Source organism: Crinia signifera, chromosome 2, assembly GCF_055691185.1.
Source record: "Crinia signifera chromosome 2, ASM5569118v1, whole genome shotgun sequence".
NCBI classification, from domain to species: domain Eukaryota; kingdom Metazoa; phylum Chordata; class Amphibia; order Anura; family Myobatrachidae; genus Crinia; species Crinia signifera.
In genome coordinates this window covers 34,360,379-34,380,402 of record NC_139218.1, presented here as the reverse complement: position 1 = coordinate 34,380,402, position 20,024 = coordinate 34,360,379, and the positions used below count along the sequence as shown (strand labels likewise).

Below are 20,024 nucleotides of genomic sequence, written 5' to 3'. Positions count from 1 at the left end.
TTTGTCCCTTCATGCATGTAATTTCTCTTCCCAGTCCTACAGGGCTGTGCAATAATTTATCTATGTGCTCCTGTAAGTGCAGCATATACGCCTAATATATTACAATATTTTCCTACTGCAGTTTGTGGGTGGAAAAAAAAAGGGGGGGGGGGGGGGGGGACACTATGTAATATTTACCACATAAAAATAAGGAATGTTGCTGAGGGTGAAAGGGTTCAGTATATGATCTCTGAAAATATACAATAGGGGGTACTGATGTGATTGATTATATAGAAATCTCCCACACCATATACTCTCTGGTTGCATTGCCAGTCACTGAGTGCCCCCTGGCGGCGGCAACAGGGATAGGCCGGAACCTTTGTAACATGTTTTCTGCGTGTTGGGGAAGGATTTGTTCGCGCACCCATAGGGCAGCATGTGTTGGGTATGAATGTCACATTGGCCGCTGCACCGGTACCGGGATGTGGAGTAGACCCAGGATGGCAGTGAGCTGCGCCCTGCGGGCCGGCCGGGGAAGTGAGTGGGGTTTTAGCCTTCTAACAGCTTTATGGTGTCATTATATAGCTGCTGCCTGTACCATGGCGCTGTACAGTGTACTGCCTGTGACTGTGTCAGTGCCTGGTGGCTGTAGTGACAGTCTGACCCCGTCCTGGCTGCTGTATGTGCACTCACCTCTGCCTTTCCTTCTATGTCAGGGATGGGGAACCTTTGGCCCTCCAGCTGTTGTTGAACTACACATCCCAGCATGCCCTGCAACAGTTTATTATGGCCAAATAGCAAAACTGTATCAGGGCATGCTGGGATGTGTAGTTCAACAACAGCTGGAGGGCCACAGGTTCCTCATATCTGCTCTATGTCAGGAATGGGGAACCTTCGTCTTTCCAGCTGTTGTGGAACTACACGTCCCAGCATTCCTTGTTACAGTTTTGCTATGTGGCCATTCTACATCTGTTTCAGGGCATGCTGGTATGTGCAGTACAACAACAGCTGGAGGGCCGAAGGTTCCCCATCCCTGCTCTATGTGATACAGAGCTTTCTGCTGCTTTCCCTACTTATATTCACAATCACTAACAGCAGTGTGATACATGGGCAGATACATCAACCATCGATGAACCCTTTTGCTGCAATGTTAGGTGCTCACCCATGTAACCCACTTCTGACCTTCCCATTGTGTGAGACAGCTGCTTTTCCTACTTATTTTCCACAGGCAAAAGTGTGATATAGGTGCGGATGCATTAATTAGCTAATGACAACCCCCCCTATGACAACCCCCCCCTATGCAGAAAGAAAGGGTTATTACTGCTTCTTCAAAATGTACTAAAGGACAGGCTAGCGATGCAGTTGGCTTCCCTTAGGGCTATTTCACACACTACGGCTCCGGCCGGGCGGCGAAAACCCGCACGACCAGGAAGCCGTGCCGCACTCAGTAGTTTAGAATAGTGGGGATGGCCACAGCCCGGCAGCCGTCCCTTTCAGTGGTGGGATCCGGCTACAACCGGGCGACCGGGCTGTGGCCATCCCCACCATTCTAAACACTATAGTGTAAATTAACCACTACTGTGCACGGCTTTTGGCCGTGCGGGATTTCGCCGCCCGACAGGAGCCGGAGCGTGTGAAATAGCCCTTAGTAGTCCCATGGCAAAGCAGTGTCTGGCCTCTCTTCTATGGTATTTAATAAATCGGCGTGTTGTGATTTTGTTTATATTCTCTGTGTGCCATAGAAATAACAGGTAACGATAGTAACAAGTATATGTTCCAATGACATCATTGTGCTTGTGGTAACTGAGTGCCTCTTTGGTCATTCCCTAGGTCTGTACTCTCTGGCCACAGCTGCTAAACTCTCCAATGCTGAAATTGCCCAAAGGCGCTCGGAGCTGTTTGAGAAAGAGAAGGAGAGACAGTTATCTCTTTATCCACGCACTGAGAAGATTGAGGTGAAGTACGTTGGGAAGAGCAATCCAGAGACCGTGTTTGTGATGAACAAAGGGTTTTCTACGCCATTCAACTGTGCCATGCGTGAGTAACAGGTTCTAAAGCTTTTCAGTGGGTCTGTTAGGCTAAAGCGCTTTGAATTGGTCTTCTTGCTACTGTAATGATGTTCACACCTGCTATTCAATTGTTGGCAAGACTGGATCACTGGGGTCGATATGATTCAACATGAGCTGACTAGCACTGGGAAGGAGCTCCCGGACCTATTCAATTAAACACGCTGCTATGTCAGACAATGCCGGTTCTTGCACAGGGTATTTAGTCGCGAGAACCCGCATTCTCAGACTTGGTTTTGCTGCGTTTGTTTGCGCACAAAACAGCATCACGGACCTCGTTTTGTCATAGTTCTGCTTGCGCTCCAATCCTTCTGTTGAGCATAGGAGAGCACTGATTTGAATAGGTCTAGGAGCTTCTTTCTGGCGCTATTCAACTCTCATTAGATTGAATCGACCACATTGTGTAGTTTGATAAAGCAAATGGATCAATACATTGCTACATTAACCAATTCTGGTGTTCATTCTAGCACCCTGCATCTTCCGAAACCTGTGCAGTTCCTCTTCCCTGCCTGGGGTGTAGCTCTCTTCTGAGTTGGTTTCAGCACAGTGTGGTCTGTATTTCAGCACTGATATTCAGACCAGACCTATGCACCACAGCAGTGAGCTACACCCCAGGCAGAGAAGAGGGACAGCTTGGGTTTTGGAAGTGCTAGAGTGAACTCTACAATTCCTAATGGTTCTTGATTGTACCTCTGGGTGAAATAATGGCATCATATACATTTGCCAATATTTCCCCCGTATATGTGTTAAATTACTGTATTTTTCATTAAATTTGATATAGTCTTTTAGCCATGCAATACCCTAATCCAGTGACTCCCAAACTATTTTGAATCATGGCACCCTAGTGTATCAGTATTTTTTCCCCCCTGTGCTAAAAGCTTCTTGTTGAGAAATTTCTAAAAAAAATATTACATTTATTTAATTTGTCATCCTTGGGTTCACTTATGTGGTGATGGACCAGATTTTCTTTTGTTGGTCTAAATATTTTATGATTGGCAGCCACAGGCACTGGTGTTACCTATTGCATTGACCATAAATAATATGAATTGGTCTGGTCCACAAATACAAGGCACCCCTGCAAGTGTACTGAGGCACCTCAGGGTGCTGCGACACACAATTTGGGAACCTAAACAATAAATTGTTCAAATTGTTACAAAAATGAAAATTTGTATATTGCCACCCTATTAATAAACTAAATTCCTAAATGAAGGTTGACGTCCTGAAATGGGATTTAATTTCCTTATAGTTTAAACTTCTAATACAGAAACAAGACCCTATGTAATTTCTTTAGGCCAGGCAGGGGGAACCTTAGGCTCTGCAGCTGTTGTTTATTTACACATCCCAGCATGCCCTGCTACAGTTTTAGCATGGCCAAATAGCAAAACTGTAGCAGGGCATGATGGGATTTGTATTTCAGCTACAGCTGGAGGGGCAAAAGTTTCCATCCCTGCTTTAGGCACTGGAGTGTTTAGTGTTATAACAAGCCGTAATATATGTACAGTTGTGCACCCTTACTACGGGTAAATTGGTACTTGTGTATTATCTGGGCGCCCGATTTTTTTAATCAGGTCGGAAAAATCGCGTCAATCGCATTGCATGCAACCAAATCGCATGCTATGCGATTTTTCCATAGGAATCAATGTTAAATGTTCCCAAATGTTCCCTGAGACCATTAGGGTCAATGTGAAATGCCCCCTCGAGCCACCGAGCCCAAAGCGTGATGAGCGCAGCGAGCCCCACTAGGGGACACGCATTACTTCACAGGTATTAGGCGTCCACTCGCGGGGCTCGCCACGCTTCGGGCTCGCTGTGCTCGCCACACTATATAAAATCAACTCCACGCCAACGTGGATAGTGGGGGTATAAAAAAGGTCGGAGGGCGCATACCGCCGCCTCTCGCGGGCTCGCTGCGCTCGCCACGCTTCGGGTTGGCGTTGATGGTGGGGTGGCGTTAACAATGAGGGGGCATACAAACAATGGGGGGGCCTTGGGGGCATTTCACATTGACCCTAATGGTCTCAGGGACCATTTGACATTGATTCCTATGGAAAATCGCGTCCATCGCATGCGATTTGGTTGCATGCAATGCGATTGATGCGATTTTATCGCAAAAAGTCGCATCTCATCTGATTGTATGTCTTAAGTTAAGGCATACAATCACAAAATCAAGTGCCCTGATATTACACAAGTACTGGTATATTTACTAAAATGGGAGTTCTATTGGCGATGGGATTTTGCTCAAAGCAACCAATAAGATTCCATTTATTATCTTCTAAAACAGTAATGGGAACCTTTGGCCCTCCAGCTGCTGTTGTACTATACATCCCATCATGCCCTGCTTCAGTTTTGCTATTTGGCCATGCTACAACTGTTGCAGGGCATGCTGGGATGTGTATTTCAACAACAGCTGGAGTGCTGAAGGTTCAACATCCCTGTTCTAGAAGTTGCCTACAGCCCTGATGTCCTGTATATCAGTATACACTCCTTAGTTCAGTGGGCCTGACTCTCACCACCAGTCTGTTAACCGTGGGGTGATTCAAATGTTTTTTTTTATGGGCATTTATTTGAGCAATTCAATTGTTGCTCTGATAAGTCTTCCATTACTTTATGTGCGCCCCAAATAGATTTGGTTGTGAATTTTGGCTAATCCCATCTAAAGTCCCGGCTAGGGTGCGTAAACTCAGTTGGGTTGCTTAAACCAATGACCAATGCGCACATAAGCGATACGAAATGTCTTCACTCTGGCTAATGGATGTCTAAATGGAACAATTGAATTGCTCCATTTTGGGAACCTTAGTGTTATTTACTGAGTAAACAATTGAATCTCTGCCAACGAGAAGTGGGAAAATTGCTCCTAGCTGAGTGATTGGTATTTTACCTTTGGGTTCTTTATGCTCCTTTGAAATAAAAGATCATAATTATGCTAATGAATGCTAATGATTTTGACCTCCATATGTTGGTATCTGATGCTGCAAATAAGTCTTGTAGTTCTTTATATAGGTTGCGGCTCAGTGGAAAAGGGGTCTCCAAAAAAACTAAAATCGTAATGGTTCACCCAATTCCCTTTTAAAAGCAGGGAGAACCTGATTATATCATTTCCAAGTGCCTGCAGAACTGAAAGACTGCACCTGATTGATTAGAACCATATGGTTCCCTGCCAACGTGACACAGAACCACCTGATGGTTCTATTCGCTAAAAGTATAGGGATGACCATCAGTGGTCATCAATTACATAGTTTGCAGTCATCGATGGTCAACACACTGATGCCATCCCTTGCTTCAGGGTTGGATTAATGATTCTAGCATACAGCTTGTGTATAGTGACCATGGATGGTGATGTGAAAGTCATGCTAGATTATCATTTTGAGGTTGCCCTGTGGACATCCTTATGATCATATACTGATGTTAAAATTGTATCAATGGCCTCTCTAGTGCCTATCGTTCAGTGACGTCACCGGGTTTCCTCGCTGGGCATGCAATCCTTAGTCGATATTTTAAATTGAGCTGCATGCACAGACGATGGAGGGGAGGGGGGTGGTGGTCGCTAATGATCTGCAGGAGCGCACCTCTTTCGTTGTTTGTAGCATACACACTGGGAGATATTTTAAACGATATCGCTCGGAAGGGACAAAATGAGCGATGTCCTTAAAAAATGTGCCCAGTGTGTACGCACCTATGTATTCGCTATATAATCCCCAAATCGCTCAGAAACTGTCTCCTGTATCAAGGAGCACTCACCAGGCAGATTGCAGTTATAAATCTTGTTTACTCCATGCAAAGAAAAGTCAAAGTTTCGACCCTCTAGGGCAGGGGTCTTCAACCCGTGGCTCCGCTGAGTTGTTTTGAGTGGCCTGCCTGTTAATGCCTTGTAAAAAAATAAATAAAAAATACTTCCGCACTAGTCCCTTTGCATGTGGGATGCGGCGAAGGTGGATGTGCAATGGCTGGGGCGAATGGGACTGTGCGCGGACATGCGCATTGTGTATTTCCTGATGCCGTGCACCCGTTCTGCCTGCACCTTTCAGTGAGTGACAACCGCCGCCGCCAGCAGCAGCCCTCTGACGGAGCTGCTGTGGTTCCTGAGACCTCTGCAAGGGACACAGAGATTCATGCAGGTTTCTTAGGGAAGGGTGAAGCTGGATAACGCGGTGCTGACTATGGGGCTGGCTGCAATGCTTTGCTGACTATGGAGGAGGGCGGGGGTGAGCTGGCTGCAATGTTGTGCTGAACATGGGGGGGGGGGGTGGATGGGCCGCAATACGGTGCTGACTATGAGGGGGGGCTACCTGGCTGTGTGGTGCTGACTATGGGAGGGCAGGTAGGCTGTGCAATGTGGTGCTGACTATATGGGGGGGGGGGGGGGGCAATACTGGTGGCATTTTGTGAGGGACACTACTGGTGGCATTTTGTGAGGGACACTACTGGTGGCATTTTGTAAGGGACACTACTGGTGGCATTTTGTGAGGGACACTACTGGTGGCATTTTGTGAGCCACACTACTGGTGGCATTTTGTGAGCCACACTACTGGTGGCATTTTGTGAGCCACACTACTGGTGGCATCATATGTATAAGCAGGAGTATAGGGGGCATTATAGTGCAATGGGCATTACGGTGTGTGGCATAATGTGTAATGGGCATTATGGATAAACAGTGTATATTGATTTAAGTAGCCTGTCATTGTTTGGGCTTGATTTGTGAGGAGTTCTAGGTCACTGTGTGGGCCTTCATGTTTATATGTCACTGTGCGGCCTTTTGCCAGCCAACTTAAGCGTGGAAGGACAATAACCATTTCTGCTGTAACCAATGTCTGGTCATGCAGGTTGCAAAAGTGAGATGTCAGGTAATGGTTTTCCTGCTAGTTCACACTGTTATAAATAGGCCACACCCCTTTTTGGGAGCACGCACTTTCGGCGCATGAAATTTCTTCAATATAGTAATATGTATGAGGGAGCTGCATTTTTTAATTGTATAGCAATAGTCCTGTGCTGACTATATATTGGGGGTGGGGTTTCTGTGCATGGGAAGCTGTGCCAGCTATGTATGTGGGGGCTGTGCTGTCTATCTATAAAGGGCTGTGCTTTATGGGGGCTGTGATGTCTATCTATGAAGGGCTGTGCTAAATACCACAGTAGAGATTAGTGGCCCTCGGGCGTCGTTGAATTTTTTAATGTGGCCCACACTGTCGTAAAGGTTGAAGACCCCTGCTCTACGGGTCTTTGTCAAGACAACAGCAAGTTCAACGTCCATGCATCAGGCAGGCTAAAGGCTGCTATATAAGTAATTATAAATAAAAGTTGATACTACTTCAATATACAGGTCGGGTCTCCCTTATCCGTGTATTCCACAAACCAAAATATTCAGAAAACCGTGAAAACACACAGCCCCTTTTTTTCATACTTTCCTTTGTCCCCCGATGTCCACGGCGGCCTCCGGGATCCTCTTCAGCTGCATCTCCGGTCCCAGGGGTGCATTGCATGAGCGCGAAATGCACACCTGGAACTGTAGATGCAGCTGAAGAGGATCCTGAAGGCTGCCGTGGACGTCTAGGCACCATCGGGGCTCCACCAGGGGATTAGGTAAGTATGAAAAAATAAATAAATTCCAAAATCAGAACAAATCCCTTATCCAAAATGCTCGTGGTCCCAAGCATTTCGGACAAGGGACACTCAACTTGTGCAAGTTAACAAGCAAAATATGCTCTGTCTCTTATTGATGGAAGCTCAGAACTGGCTCTGAGTCCTAGGCATTACTATGCTTTTTGAATGCGAGGATCACCCAGTGTATACTGTCCCAGCATATGTAAGTGGAAGCCTGTACACTAACATTGTCTTTATGTCTGCAGCTAGACTATCTGGACCATGCTCGGGGGAATCATTTTGTTGGTTTAGCCTGGTTAAAGTCACGTACAGGTAGATACAGAAAGCTGCCACTAGAGGGTGTACGTCTCCCACAGTTTGGTAGAACTACAAAGCTATTGCTTGTTACTGGGCAGCTAAACGTGTACAGTATAACATGAGAGTGACTATTGCTTGTTTTTTTTTACTTTGGCAGAAGATTAATCCTTTTTACTACCGGTTGTAGGTTTGGAAGTTGGGCTATAAAGTATTCTGCTCTAGCACACGTATGTAATCAATGCAAATAATTCAAAACTGGGGTGAGACCATGTTTCGTAAGCAAAGACATTGTTATTGCAAATCTAGCTGGCAGAATCAGGGAGAGCTGCTTTATCAGGCATGCTCTGTAAAGGTGTGTACACACGGTTAGATCTGGCATCCGATATGCCGTCGATTTCTACTCCTATAGTCTAGCCTGGCATTTCCACTGTATGTGAATGCGCATTGGGATCGGATCTGAACCATGTGCGGATGTAACATGTGCAGAGCGTTAGATTTGGGTGGGGTTTGTACTTCAAACTGATATCTATATTGCAGTGTAAAAATGAAGCAGCCAGTATTTACCCTGCACAGAAACAAAATATCTCCGCCCAAATCTAACTCTGTATATGTTACATCTGCCCCACCTACAGTGCACACGGTTTTGTCCATTAAAGAAAGAGTTTGCTTTTGCCAACCAAACTGAACCAGGCCCTGTTATGTATGGAACCACCCATATGCTGCGTATACATTTCTGCACAAACAAAAGTTTTCTGAGAGAAAACACAAATGAGGGTACTTGTTTCCTAGAACGGCGCCCACTAAGCTATTTGCTTAGTGGGCTATTCTGCGTAGTGAAATCGCATCGCATCGGCCATTTTAGGGCCGTGCGATGCAATGCGATTTTCCTATGTAATTTATTCACTGCTCCTCAGCCCCCGGCCATCGCATCGCATCTGCCGCAAAATCGCATGCGATCGCATGTGATTTTATAGGGTGTGTGATGCCATGACATTAGGTATACAATAATATGATTGTATGTCCCAAAAATAGGTTTAACACATCCCCCCACTATCCACGCCACCCCCGAAGCGTGGCAAGCAGCAGAGGAACGCTTCCTCTGCGCTCGCCACACTATATAGAATCAACTCCACGCCGACGTGGATAGTGGGGTAATGAAAGAGTTGGAGGATGCGTTCCGCCGCCCCTCGCGGGGCTTGCTGTGCTCACCACGCTTTGGGGTGGCGTGGATAGTGGGGGGGGGGGGGGCGTTAAACCTATTTTTGGGACATACAATCATATTATTGTATACCTAATGTCATTTTGCGGGACATGCGATGCTATATAGTGGTGTACAATGAGAAAAAAAATACATGAAAAAATCGCATTGCATGCCGCTATAACGGCCCATGCGATGCGTTTTCCCTATGGTGCCGTACGTAGAAAATCTGGGCGCCGTCCTAGGAAACAAGTACCCAAATGAGATGTACTAAGATGTGGAGAAAGATCAATGACCAACTTAACGACCCTGTTACAGGCTGTGGCCGCTCCAAAGATTAGTACATCTGTCCCCCGAAGTTTGTTGTTACTGTGAGCTCTGAATGAGTAGACACTTACGGTCGTTACCGCGTTGTAAAAAGATTCTGGTGACTCGCTATTTGAGACAGACCTTCCAATATGACATCTTCCACGTAAATTGTGATTGCACTTCTTAAAACCACCTTCGTCATCAGTCAGTTCCGCACAGGTTCTGGCAATCCTAAAGTAAGCGGTCTGTGCAGGAGCAGAGTATTCCTCATTCAGTGCATCACTGAGCGAGACCGGATCCGCCAGAACTGTCCTTGGGTAAAGGGGGTAATCTCCTTGTTCCGCTGGGGATGACCGCCACGGATGCGATGTGGGGTCAATGGCTAGGGAGGCACTGGCTAGTATCCGAACCAGATTGAAACACACACACGTATGAACACCAGGGTTCATGTGGGCATTATACAAAGTGAAGTGTTAACAATAACATTTATTAGAATAACTGAAAGATGATATTTATAAGTTATACTGGATTATGACAGTAGAGTAGCCTCTGCCTGCCCTGGCTGCACCTCACTGATTTTATACTTCTGTGGGTGCTGATGTTTGAGCACCCAAATGCCCCAACTGTAAGCAGATATCTGGTCGCACCTTGGGGCGCCTGCAACACAAACCGTTCAATAGCTCCGTCATTGTAAACAAAAACAATTGGATTCCACCAATTCATTAATGTACAATGACTAATGTAATATCCTGTTAGCTAAGGTATATTTTAGACACAGAAGATAACCGTAAGCTTTTACAGGGTGCTAAGTGATTGCGGTCACAGCCAGTTCACAGGACAGTGTTCCATTTATGGGCCTTATTTTGGTTCATTCTTTCTGACAAAATCCTTCTTAGATGGACAAAACCATGTACACTGCAGGGGGGCAGATGTAACATGTGCAGAGAGAATTAGATTTGGGTGAGTAATTTTGTTTCTGTGCAGGTAAAATACTGACTGCTTTATTTTTGCACTGCAATATAGATCTCACTTTGAAGTACAACCCAAATCTAATTCTCTATGCACATGTTACATCTGCCCCACCTGCAGTGCACATGGTTTTGCCCATCTAAGAAGGATTTTGTCAGAAAGAATGAACCAAAATAAGGCCCTATGTGTCCGGTAACATTGCAGATCCTTTAAATTCCTTCAGCTGGAATTGCTGTAACCTGTAAATGGAGTGTGGCCTTGTTAGCGTAACCTCTGCGGAGCACTCTGCTTTTTTCCCCTCCAGGCTGACCCTGTAACATGAATGTGACTTTCATGTATTATGTGGATTGTATCGGATCATAAAGCACCATGAGGGAAATTCCTGGTAATAGGTGGTTATTTCTTTCCCATCTTAATTCCAGTATTTGCAGTGATCGCGAAAACTCCCAAAAAATGATGGGTCCCTGGGACCCCTCACTTACAAAAATCGGGGTCCTTCTTGACCTTTTCTGGGTCCCAACGGAATAGAGCCTCCTCTCCCCTTCCCCAGCATGGCACATACAGAAGCCTCCTCCTCTCCTCCATATGGCATATACCTTTTTTTTGGTAAGCAAACATAGATTTGTGCACCTCAAAACTGTGGCTATTGGGTGGGGGGTGGGGGGGGGGGGGGTGGGGTGGTATCAATTGGCAATTTGCCCACTCACATAAAGCAAGATACACATATACTGGAAAAAGGCATAATGTCGGAATAGGGACACCTGTGCTGCACCAATCAGGATTCTGCCCCTGTCCATTGTTTCTAGAACAAAGTTAAAAGTAATGGCAGCAGGAACAGGAGGGATAGGGTTAGTGAAATCCCAGCAGAGTCTATAGGCTCCTCTCCCACAGGCAGCTCTGCCTGTTAAGAGTAAATTGGCGAGCTGTATCCTCTCTGCCAGCCGTGCAGTGAGGGGAGGAGAGGACAAGTGGGCCATTAACAGCCAGCACTCAGAGCCTGGAGGAGGTGACAGTGACACACAAGAGAGCAGCACCGCGAGGTAGGAGGGGGGGAGGGAAGTTTGCAGCCCGAGTCCTGCTAGCAATAAATCCCCTTACATGACACAGCCAAGCAGCCTGCTAAATGGACCACGCACCCCTCTTACCTATACTTTCTGCCCGGGTCTGCTCCATCATCACGGTCACACCTCCCTGGTTCTGGCCCCCAATGCTGGTTTCAGTTTCTCGTGCTCCGTCCTCACACCAGCCGCAGCTCTGTTCCCCTGCTGAGCAGCTGCTTCTGGTGTTGGCTCCAGCCGTCTGATGTTGAGGCACAGTGCAGGAGCCAGCTTACGCGGCTTCCGTGCACTGCTGCCTAAGACTCTGCGGTGACCGGGACCCTTTCATTGTCGCGCCCAGCAGATGTGTGAATCAGCCGTAAGTCACGCTGTGTCTTCTCCACGGTCGCATCACAACTGAGGGGGAACCGATCCCTCTGCCCTTGTCACACATATCAACACGGCGTGTACGCCGAAATGGGCGGAGCGGGTCCCAGGGGACCCAGCCATTCATAAAAAAGGGGGTAAAATACTCGCTATAGCGAGTATTTGCGAACCCTGATTTAGATGAATCACAAACACAAAACCTTAAATGTTAAATCACGTTGGGTCACGTTGGGTGGAACGCTGCAGCCGGCATCATGATACGTGGAGGGTTCCATTGTGTTGATTGTAGTGTTCATTCTTGTACCCTGCATCTTCCAAAACCTGTGCAATTCCTCTACCCTGCCTCTGTCCCTCTCTGCTGGGGATATGGTCATTTGGTCTACAGCATGATGGTCGACATGGGTTATAGGTCGACAGGTCATTAGGTTGACACAAGCATTAGGTCAACAGTCAAAAGGTCGACATAAGGTTTTTCACTGTTTTTCGAGCCAATGTGCCGACAGGCGGTATTTCATGCCCTACCATCCACTAGGGTGTGGTGGAAAATAGTGTGCCGCGAGGCACCGTGAGCGAAGCACTATGTCGACAGTCGTGCTAAAAAAAGTGAAAAACACCATGTCGACCTTTTGACTCTCGACCTAATGCATGTGTCGACCATGTCCCATGTCGACCTTTCCCCATGTCGACCTAATGCTTGTTGACCAACATGCTGTAGACCAAATGATCCCAACCCCTCTGCTGTATGCTTCTAGCACAGGTCTGGTCTGTATATCAGTGCTGAATTACAGACCACACCGTGCTGGAAGCATCACAGCAGGGAGAGACGTCCCAGACAGGAAAGAGGCACTGTGCAGGTTTTGGAAGATGCAGTGTTCTAGGGATGTACATTAGATTGTATTACCCACAGAGCCTCGGTTAATTCTATTTTTGCTCATCAGTATATACTGTGACACTGAACTGAAGTACAGGGCAGAGAAGGAAATAATGTTACATAACCGAAATACATGTAAACTAATTTTATAACCACAGGAGGCTGCTAAGAAATTCTGTTTTAATTGGAATTACTTTACCTCAATTTAAAAAAAATCTGTTTGGACCGGTGGAAAACATTTCTGTGGACCTAACTCTTTTCTGTGGGTGCCCTGAAGATCAGAACTGCCCAGTCTGCAGCAAATGATTTCCTAAGGCGGATTTTTCTTTAAAGACATTTCACTTTCATGCTTATTAACACGTCTGTAGCAAGTAACTCCTGATGCCGTTCACAACTAGCCGAAATCGCATTCGCTTGAATGAGACTATATGCCCGTAATATGGTATGGCATGCATTGGTGTGGGCGCAGTGCCCCTATTCATGGGGTTGGTTTTATAGTCTGTGGGCCAGATGTACTAAGCTTAAAAAAAGTGAAAGTGCCAACCAATCAGGTCCTTGTGTTTTAAAAATGACAGGAGCTGATTGGCTGGTAGTTTCTCTCTCTATTTTCTCCACTTTTTGAAGCGTAGTACATTGGCCCCTCATCGCTATGATTGCAGGCTTCCTAGCCTATTGTGTATGGGGCTTAAGTGTTCTTTTAATTTACGGTCTGGTTCAAAATGGTCAATAATGAATACTAATAATGTAACAAAAATATAACAGCTATTTTTGAATTCTGCGTCAGGAGAATTCTTTTCTTGGCCATTAATCCATCCACCCCCTCGCCCCTTATAAAGCTGCAGCCTTTATATAGTCCCGTTCATGGCGTCAGAATCTTATATATATATATTTTTTTATATTCCTTTTTTGACATCTATGATCTTTTGTCTGATTTTAGGCTTGTGCGTCTTTCGGCTCCTTTTCATAAAAAGACGTCGTTCTTTTTTAAATATTTTTCCCGAAAGCAGAACGCCCGTTTAATGATATGGTGTAGCCAGTCTCGGAAGCCTTGAGTCTCTACCTTTTATTTTACAGACCAGGGATGTCTATAATACTTAAATTTTTCGAGCGATTTTTGCTTTTCTTCTAACTGCTGCCGCTGCTTTTTCATTCATTTATACAGAACCCCTATATAATACAAGTTCAGGATACTTAATGGAGTTCTATGCTGATGCTCCAGAGGGTACTGTATTTTAAGTATACCATAGTACAGAATCAATAGAGTGATAATTATGTACTTTTCGCTCAATGTCTTTGACCTACTTGGAGAAAATAAGCTTTTAAAAGTATGAAATCCCCTATTTATTGAAATACAATTGAATAATATGTAGTCTAGGCATACGTTCGGAGAACAGAGGAGAAAATTGTAATATTATAGTCTGCTAATACCGCATTCAGTGACCTAGGCGCAGCTGGAGAGATCAGATATGGATATCGCCTTTTAAAATTTCGTAGTTCAATTAACTGTCTTCTTTTTGTTAATAATTCCGAATTAATTAGGCAGCAACAGTTAATTAAATGCACTCTACCAGAAAAAAAAAATGCAATTACATTTCTAATTTTATTTTTGGTAGCAGTTATACCCAAACCTGCTTCACGCTTTGTGTTCTTTCTTTCCGATTCTTTTATTGTGTTTTTTTTTTATGTTCTTTCAGTGCAATCACTTCAGTCTTTTTGTGTTTGCCCTTTGGGGGTTTTTGATGGGAGGATTCGATTTAAAAAAAAAAAAAATACATTGTTCAATACCTTTTTTATTGTTCTTTGCGTTTTGAGCTGAAAGCGGCTCAGTTTTGTCGTTTTGAGCTGCTTTCAGCGCAAAACCACCCAGTGGTTATTCAGATCTGATCGCAGTACAAATTTGTTCCCAAAATGGTCAAAACCATGTGCACTGCAGGTGGGGCAGATGTAACATGTGCAGAGAGAGTTAAATTTGGTTTGGGTGTGTTGAAACTGAAATCTAAATTGCAGTGTAAAAATAGTGTAGCCAGTATTTACCCTGCACAGAAACTCACACAAATCTAACTCTCTCTGCACATGCTACATATGCCCCACCGGCAGTGCACATGGTTTTGCCCATTTTAAGAATAAATTTGTACTGCGATCAGATCTGAATAAGGGCCAGTGTGTACAGGGCAGCGATGAGCGCTTATGTGCACTCTCGCATCATCGCTGCCCGCCGCCGTTCATCTGCTGGTATTACCAGCAGATGAGGGACAGGGTGGATGGCCTTCCAGATGTGTGTATGCATGGAGCGATTTATTAACCCCTTCCCGCCGCAGCATGTTTTTGCCTTCCTGACAGAGGCCTTTTTTTCAAATCTGACATGTATCACTTAAGTGGGGATAACTTTTTTTTGCTTTTACTTATCCCAGTGATTTTGAGATTGTTTTCCCGTGACACATTGTACTTTAAATTAGTGGTAAATTTTGGTCCATACAATTTTTTTTTTGTGTGAAAAATACCAAAATGTCGTAAAAAAATGGAACATTTTGCTATTTGCAAAATGTTACATTTTCTGCTTGTGAGACAAATAATCATACCACTCAAAATAGTTAATAACTAACAAAGACCATATCTATACTTTATTAAAAAATCATTATTTTAACCTCCTTTAATTTTTTTGGACACTAGGGGGCAGCAGCGTCTAAATTTTACACTACACGCAGTTTAACGCTGGTTTTGGCTGTTCACTTTTGGACAGCCAATCGCAGCGATCGCCCAAGACGGGGGGCAACCCTGCCCCCCCTGGGCAATGAGGGAGGATGTCTGCTTTCAGGGACAGCAGACATCGTCCCTCTGTCACCGCGTCTGTAGACGCGGTGGCACTTTTAAGTCATGACGTATATATACGTCATGTGTCGGGAAGTACATCCCGGCCATGACGTATATATACGTCAAATGTCGGGAAGGGGTTAATTATTATTATTATTTCAGCCCAACAATTTTCCCCATCATCGATAGGCAAAATCACCTAGTGTGTATCGGCCATTACAACCTGCATTTATGGGTGCTCTATATAGAACAGTTGTATCCTTCTGAAACAGGTGCTTTATAAATCTAAATACAGGCTCCAATACACTTTTCACATGCTATGTAAAATATTAGGCACCAGTAAAATCAAATAGTCATATATATATTTTTTTTTTAATGCGATGGCTGATATCGACCATCTGAAATGAAAGGTTCAGTTGCTACCCAGGTATGCCCAATCCGTTGCATCAGGTAGGACTGGGATGCACAGAGCTCATTGTGCCTGAGTCAGATTTCTAAGCATAGAAAAAAATGTTCCAAATCATGTTTCACAGCGGGTGGGCCCAATGCAACATGTGCAGAAATATTTAGATTTGGGTGGGTCCTATTCTTTCTGTGCAGAGTAAATACTGGCTGTTTTATATTTATACTGCAATTTAGATTTCAGTTTGAACATTCCTCTGCACATGTTACATCTGCCCCATCTGGAGTGCAGCTTAGTTTTGCCTGGTTGTGGGCCTTTTTTGCTTTGCTAACTAATAGGCCCATAGTGTCTAAAAGATGGGTATTTATATTTTTAAAGGTTTTGACCCAGTAGAATAAGGGGCTGATGGTACGTAATGGGGAGGCTTTGTGGAGTGCCGGGATTCATTGAGCGATGAGTAGATTACAGTACAGCTAATCTACGTTTGTGTCCTAGAAGGGGCACCAGGTGGACCAGCCTGCATATTGATAGATACAATTAATCTTGTTTAGCCAGGTCTCCCAACATAATTAGAATTGATTGTCTTGTTGTTAATGTACAGATTCCCAATGTTCTTTGCCTGTTTATGTAGAATTTCTTGGTCCATAGGTGCTGACCTTGTGCAAGCTCCCAGTAGGGCAGAATTAAGCCTGTTAAGACTTCAGGAAAACTTGTGTTTTTACTTTAATTATAGAACGTGTTTAAGAAAAAAACTATTCAATTTGAATTAAAAACATGAATTGGAAAACAAGCTTGCAGAATACTGGGCATTCATAATGCATGTTGTAGGTACAGTACTGTACGTCTGTAATGTGTGATTGCAGTAAGATGAGTTTTGAAAATGTAGATTCGGATACATTTTCGGAAGCAACCGTGATAGAAATGAAAATCTTCGCTGTTCCGGTTTTGGAACCCTTTGGCCAATATACAATCCATAATCCATGCTCCATCACCTGATGTTGGGGGAACAGGCCAACGATTGTATATGTATGCAGATCCATTTTTGGACAATAAATGGCTTCTAACCAGTTGAGGATTTACCTAGGGCTTACGTGCAGATTGACCCTTCATGTCCTACAAATTGTATAAGATCCAGAGAGTTCAGCTATAATAATACAGGTGGATGTTAAAATGACAGCAGGTAGAGGTGTGACGATAAATCATTTCAACAGTGCTGCAGTTGTTCTATCTGTCCTTCAATGTGGCAAACCACAGTTTCAGTTCATATGTAATGGATACAATTTGGGATGGACATTAAAAGCTGAGTTGGGATAGGTTGGTTGAGAGTGGCAAATTGAGGTGACGCAACATTTTTAGTTTTTAATACCTGTCATTAATTTATGTAGTCCCAGTGATATACATTTAAGCTTACACTCTAAATTCCCTAATATACAAGTAGGTACACACATTCACTTACACACTCTTGTGGTGTTTGTTTTTAGAACCTGTTTTAACTACCAGTACATTTGTGTAGTACTTGAGAAATAAAAATAAATAAATTAGGGAGAACATACAAACTACGTACAGAACTACGTCCACTCTTAAAACAAGCATGGTGCTGGTGATTGAGAGCACAGGAGGTTAAGGATTAAATATCCCTGTGATTGCCAGTGATACTATTAGGTGAGGATACTCGGTTTATCTGCTTACTGCAGGGGTGTTCCCTCCATGTACAATAACCTTGATCAGGGGGGGTAACCAGGGATAGAATGGTGAGTAGGAGTCAGCCTTTGCTGATATTGAGTTTGTATTCGCTTATTGGCAGCTATGGTACATGATGGAGTACAGTATATCAAACAAGGCTGGACTTTTTCATGATTTTACATATTTTCTCACGTAATGTGTTTGCCTTGCTTCCAGATCTCAGCGACTGGTACTGCACAAAGTCCGTGCTGGCCCTTGTGGACGGGGAGATTTGGGATATGTACAGACCGCTGACTAAATCCTGTGATATCCAGTTCCTCACCTTTACGCAGGAAGACCCGGAGGAAGTTAATAAGGTCAGTACCCATCTGTGCTGTTCATTTATTTACACTTACCTAACAGTGTTGAACTGACCACTTGGCTTACCCTTCGCTGCCTATAACAGGACGGTTACTGTAACTCGTATAGAACTCTAACAGCATCTTTGTAGCACTACAGGTACAGGCCTTGAAAGTAAAGTGCTCCCATTACTTTAACACAGCAGAATGCAATTCTGTATCCGCATCGCTGATGCATGAGGTTCTGGGGGATATTAGGCAAACTTACTATATTGCTGCGGTCACTGGGCGTTGGTGACGGTAGTACTTCATCCGTGGTTAGAAGGACTTGGGCATTTGTCATGTACATGGGAAACAACATTCATAATCGGCATCAGTATACGGACGCCAGTTCTGATTCAGAGATAAAGGTAAAGCTGCTCATTTGTGCGCTGCAGCTGTGCGCATATATGCTAATGTTTCTTCCGTCAGGAGTTTTACAGCGATGCCGGTAATGAGCGTCTGCTAGCATTATGTACATCAACACTGTGGCCGCTGGTAATAAGATGCTAGAGCCCTTTATTGCTTATGGGATCACCGTCGTAGGTGTAAACACTACCCAAAAACGGTCACGCCACACCTGCGTTTGAGTAGTCACTCCCTCCGTTACCTACCACAGACGCTCCCTTGCTGTCGGTCTATCCATGAATAAATCCTTAAGCCCCATACAATCTAGGTCATATTGTGGACAATATGGCCTAGTGTGTACGCTCCTTGTCATTAGCATGTCTGGGCGAGGAAGTTCCCCATTAACGATGGAAATGCTGCAGTGGCAGCATGACCATCGCTCACCTCGGAGATCGGCAAGTCTGTATGGGGCCTAACTGTGACCAATGTTACCGATTGCGGCAAATCCACAGGTCTTCACTGAGTGCAACATAAACCTTGCTCCCAGCACTGCGCCAGGCCCACAGTTCAAATGCAGCTTAACCCCTTAACTGGCTAATGCTGTTTGTTTTTCTTTCAAAAATCGTTTCGAGATTATTATTTATTTTTTAACTCAATTTAGGTAAATATGGGCTGATTTTAAATATGTCGATTTGTTAATAAAATCATACCGAATGAGCATTAAATAACACTTATTTACATAATTTGATTAATAGAGATGTGTGCACTTACATCTAGCCTCCTTTCGCACTAAGCAGCCCTACTCGTTACTGGAGAATTGTAATGATCTATTTGTTAAGCAGATGCGGCGGCAGTCACACACACTGAATATACCACACATTTTATAAAGCAGGTGCTGCTTGTGCATCCCTCATTTGCATATACAACGCTTTTGAACGGAATAAAGTCAAAATGATGACACCTGGTGCTACAGAGTCACACAGAGCTCGGGTGTTATGTATAACACGACGTAGGACAGGGAGGATGGATGTACGTGGGCACGACTGTACCAGTTATAACTTAACCGGTCAGTTCTGCAGTCAGTGCACAGCTACAGGAAGCTGCAGACACTAGTCCTCTGTCTGCAGAGGATTGTAGTTAATTGTTGTAGTGTGAGTTGGGGGAATGGGAGCACGGATCTTCTTACTTTAAACTATTGCCATTTGTCTCTTGATTCCCTCTGATTAACCCTCATGTGCCCATGTCCCAACATGACGTTCTACCACATCATAGTGGGACATGATGTTCTACAACGTCGTGTCCTGCCAGCTGTAGGGAAAATAAGCCACCTACTTATGGTCGCATAGATTGTAACCGCATCAATACAGAGAACTATTGTCTGATCCGTGCACCGCACGCAACCTTTTCGTTCCTTCGTATGATCAATACAACAGGGGAATTGACAGATCAGTGGTGAGATTGCTGTTAGAACCTCATGCTTCCAACAGATGCTCATGTGCATCCCTGTGTGCGGATTTCTCAATAGCATCACATTTACCCTTGTATTTGTACAGCGATCACCGGCCGTTGTGTGTGTGTGTGTGTGTGTATACATATCACAACGAGACAGGTCTGCAGAAGCCACAGTCCTTGCTTTCCAATTATCAATAGACTTAAAGCACCTGGATACAAGTGCGCTGCTTAATTACAGA

General features: G+C 44.5%; 1 protein-coding gene across 1 annotated transcript in view; it reads left to right on the top strand.

Moving 5' to 3' along the window:
* Window positions 1-359: 359 nt before the first annotated feature.
* The window catches only part of MRPL39 (mitochondrial ribosomal protein L39), a 62,080-nt gene continuing 42,415 nt past the window's right edge, over window positions 360-20,024 (top strand). The window contains exons 1-3 of the mRNA XM_083171882.1: window positions 360-516; window positions 1,810-2,016; window positions 17,825-17,964. Coding sequence (XP_083028008.1) covers window positions 366-516; window positions 1,810-2,016; window positions 17,825-17,964 — 498 coding nt within the window. The 5' untranslated portion in view covers window positions 360-365. The remainder of the gene's footprint in view (window positions 517-1,809; window positions 2,017-17,824; window positions 17,965-20,024) is intronic.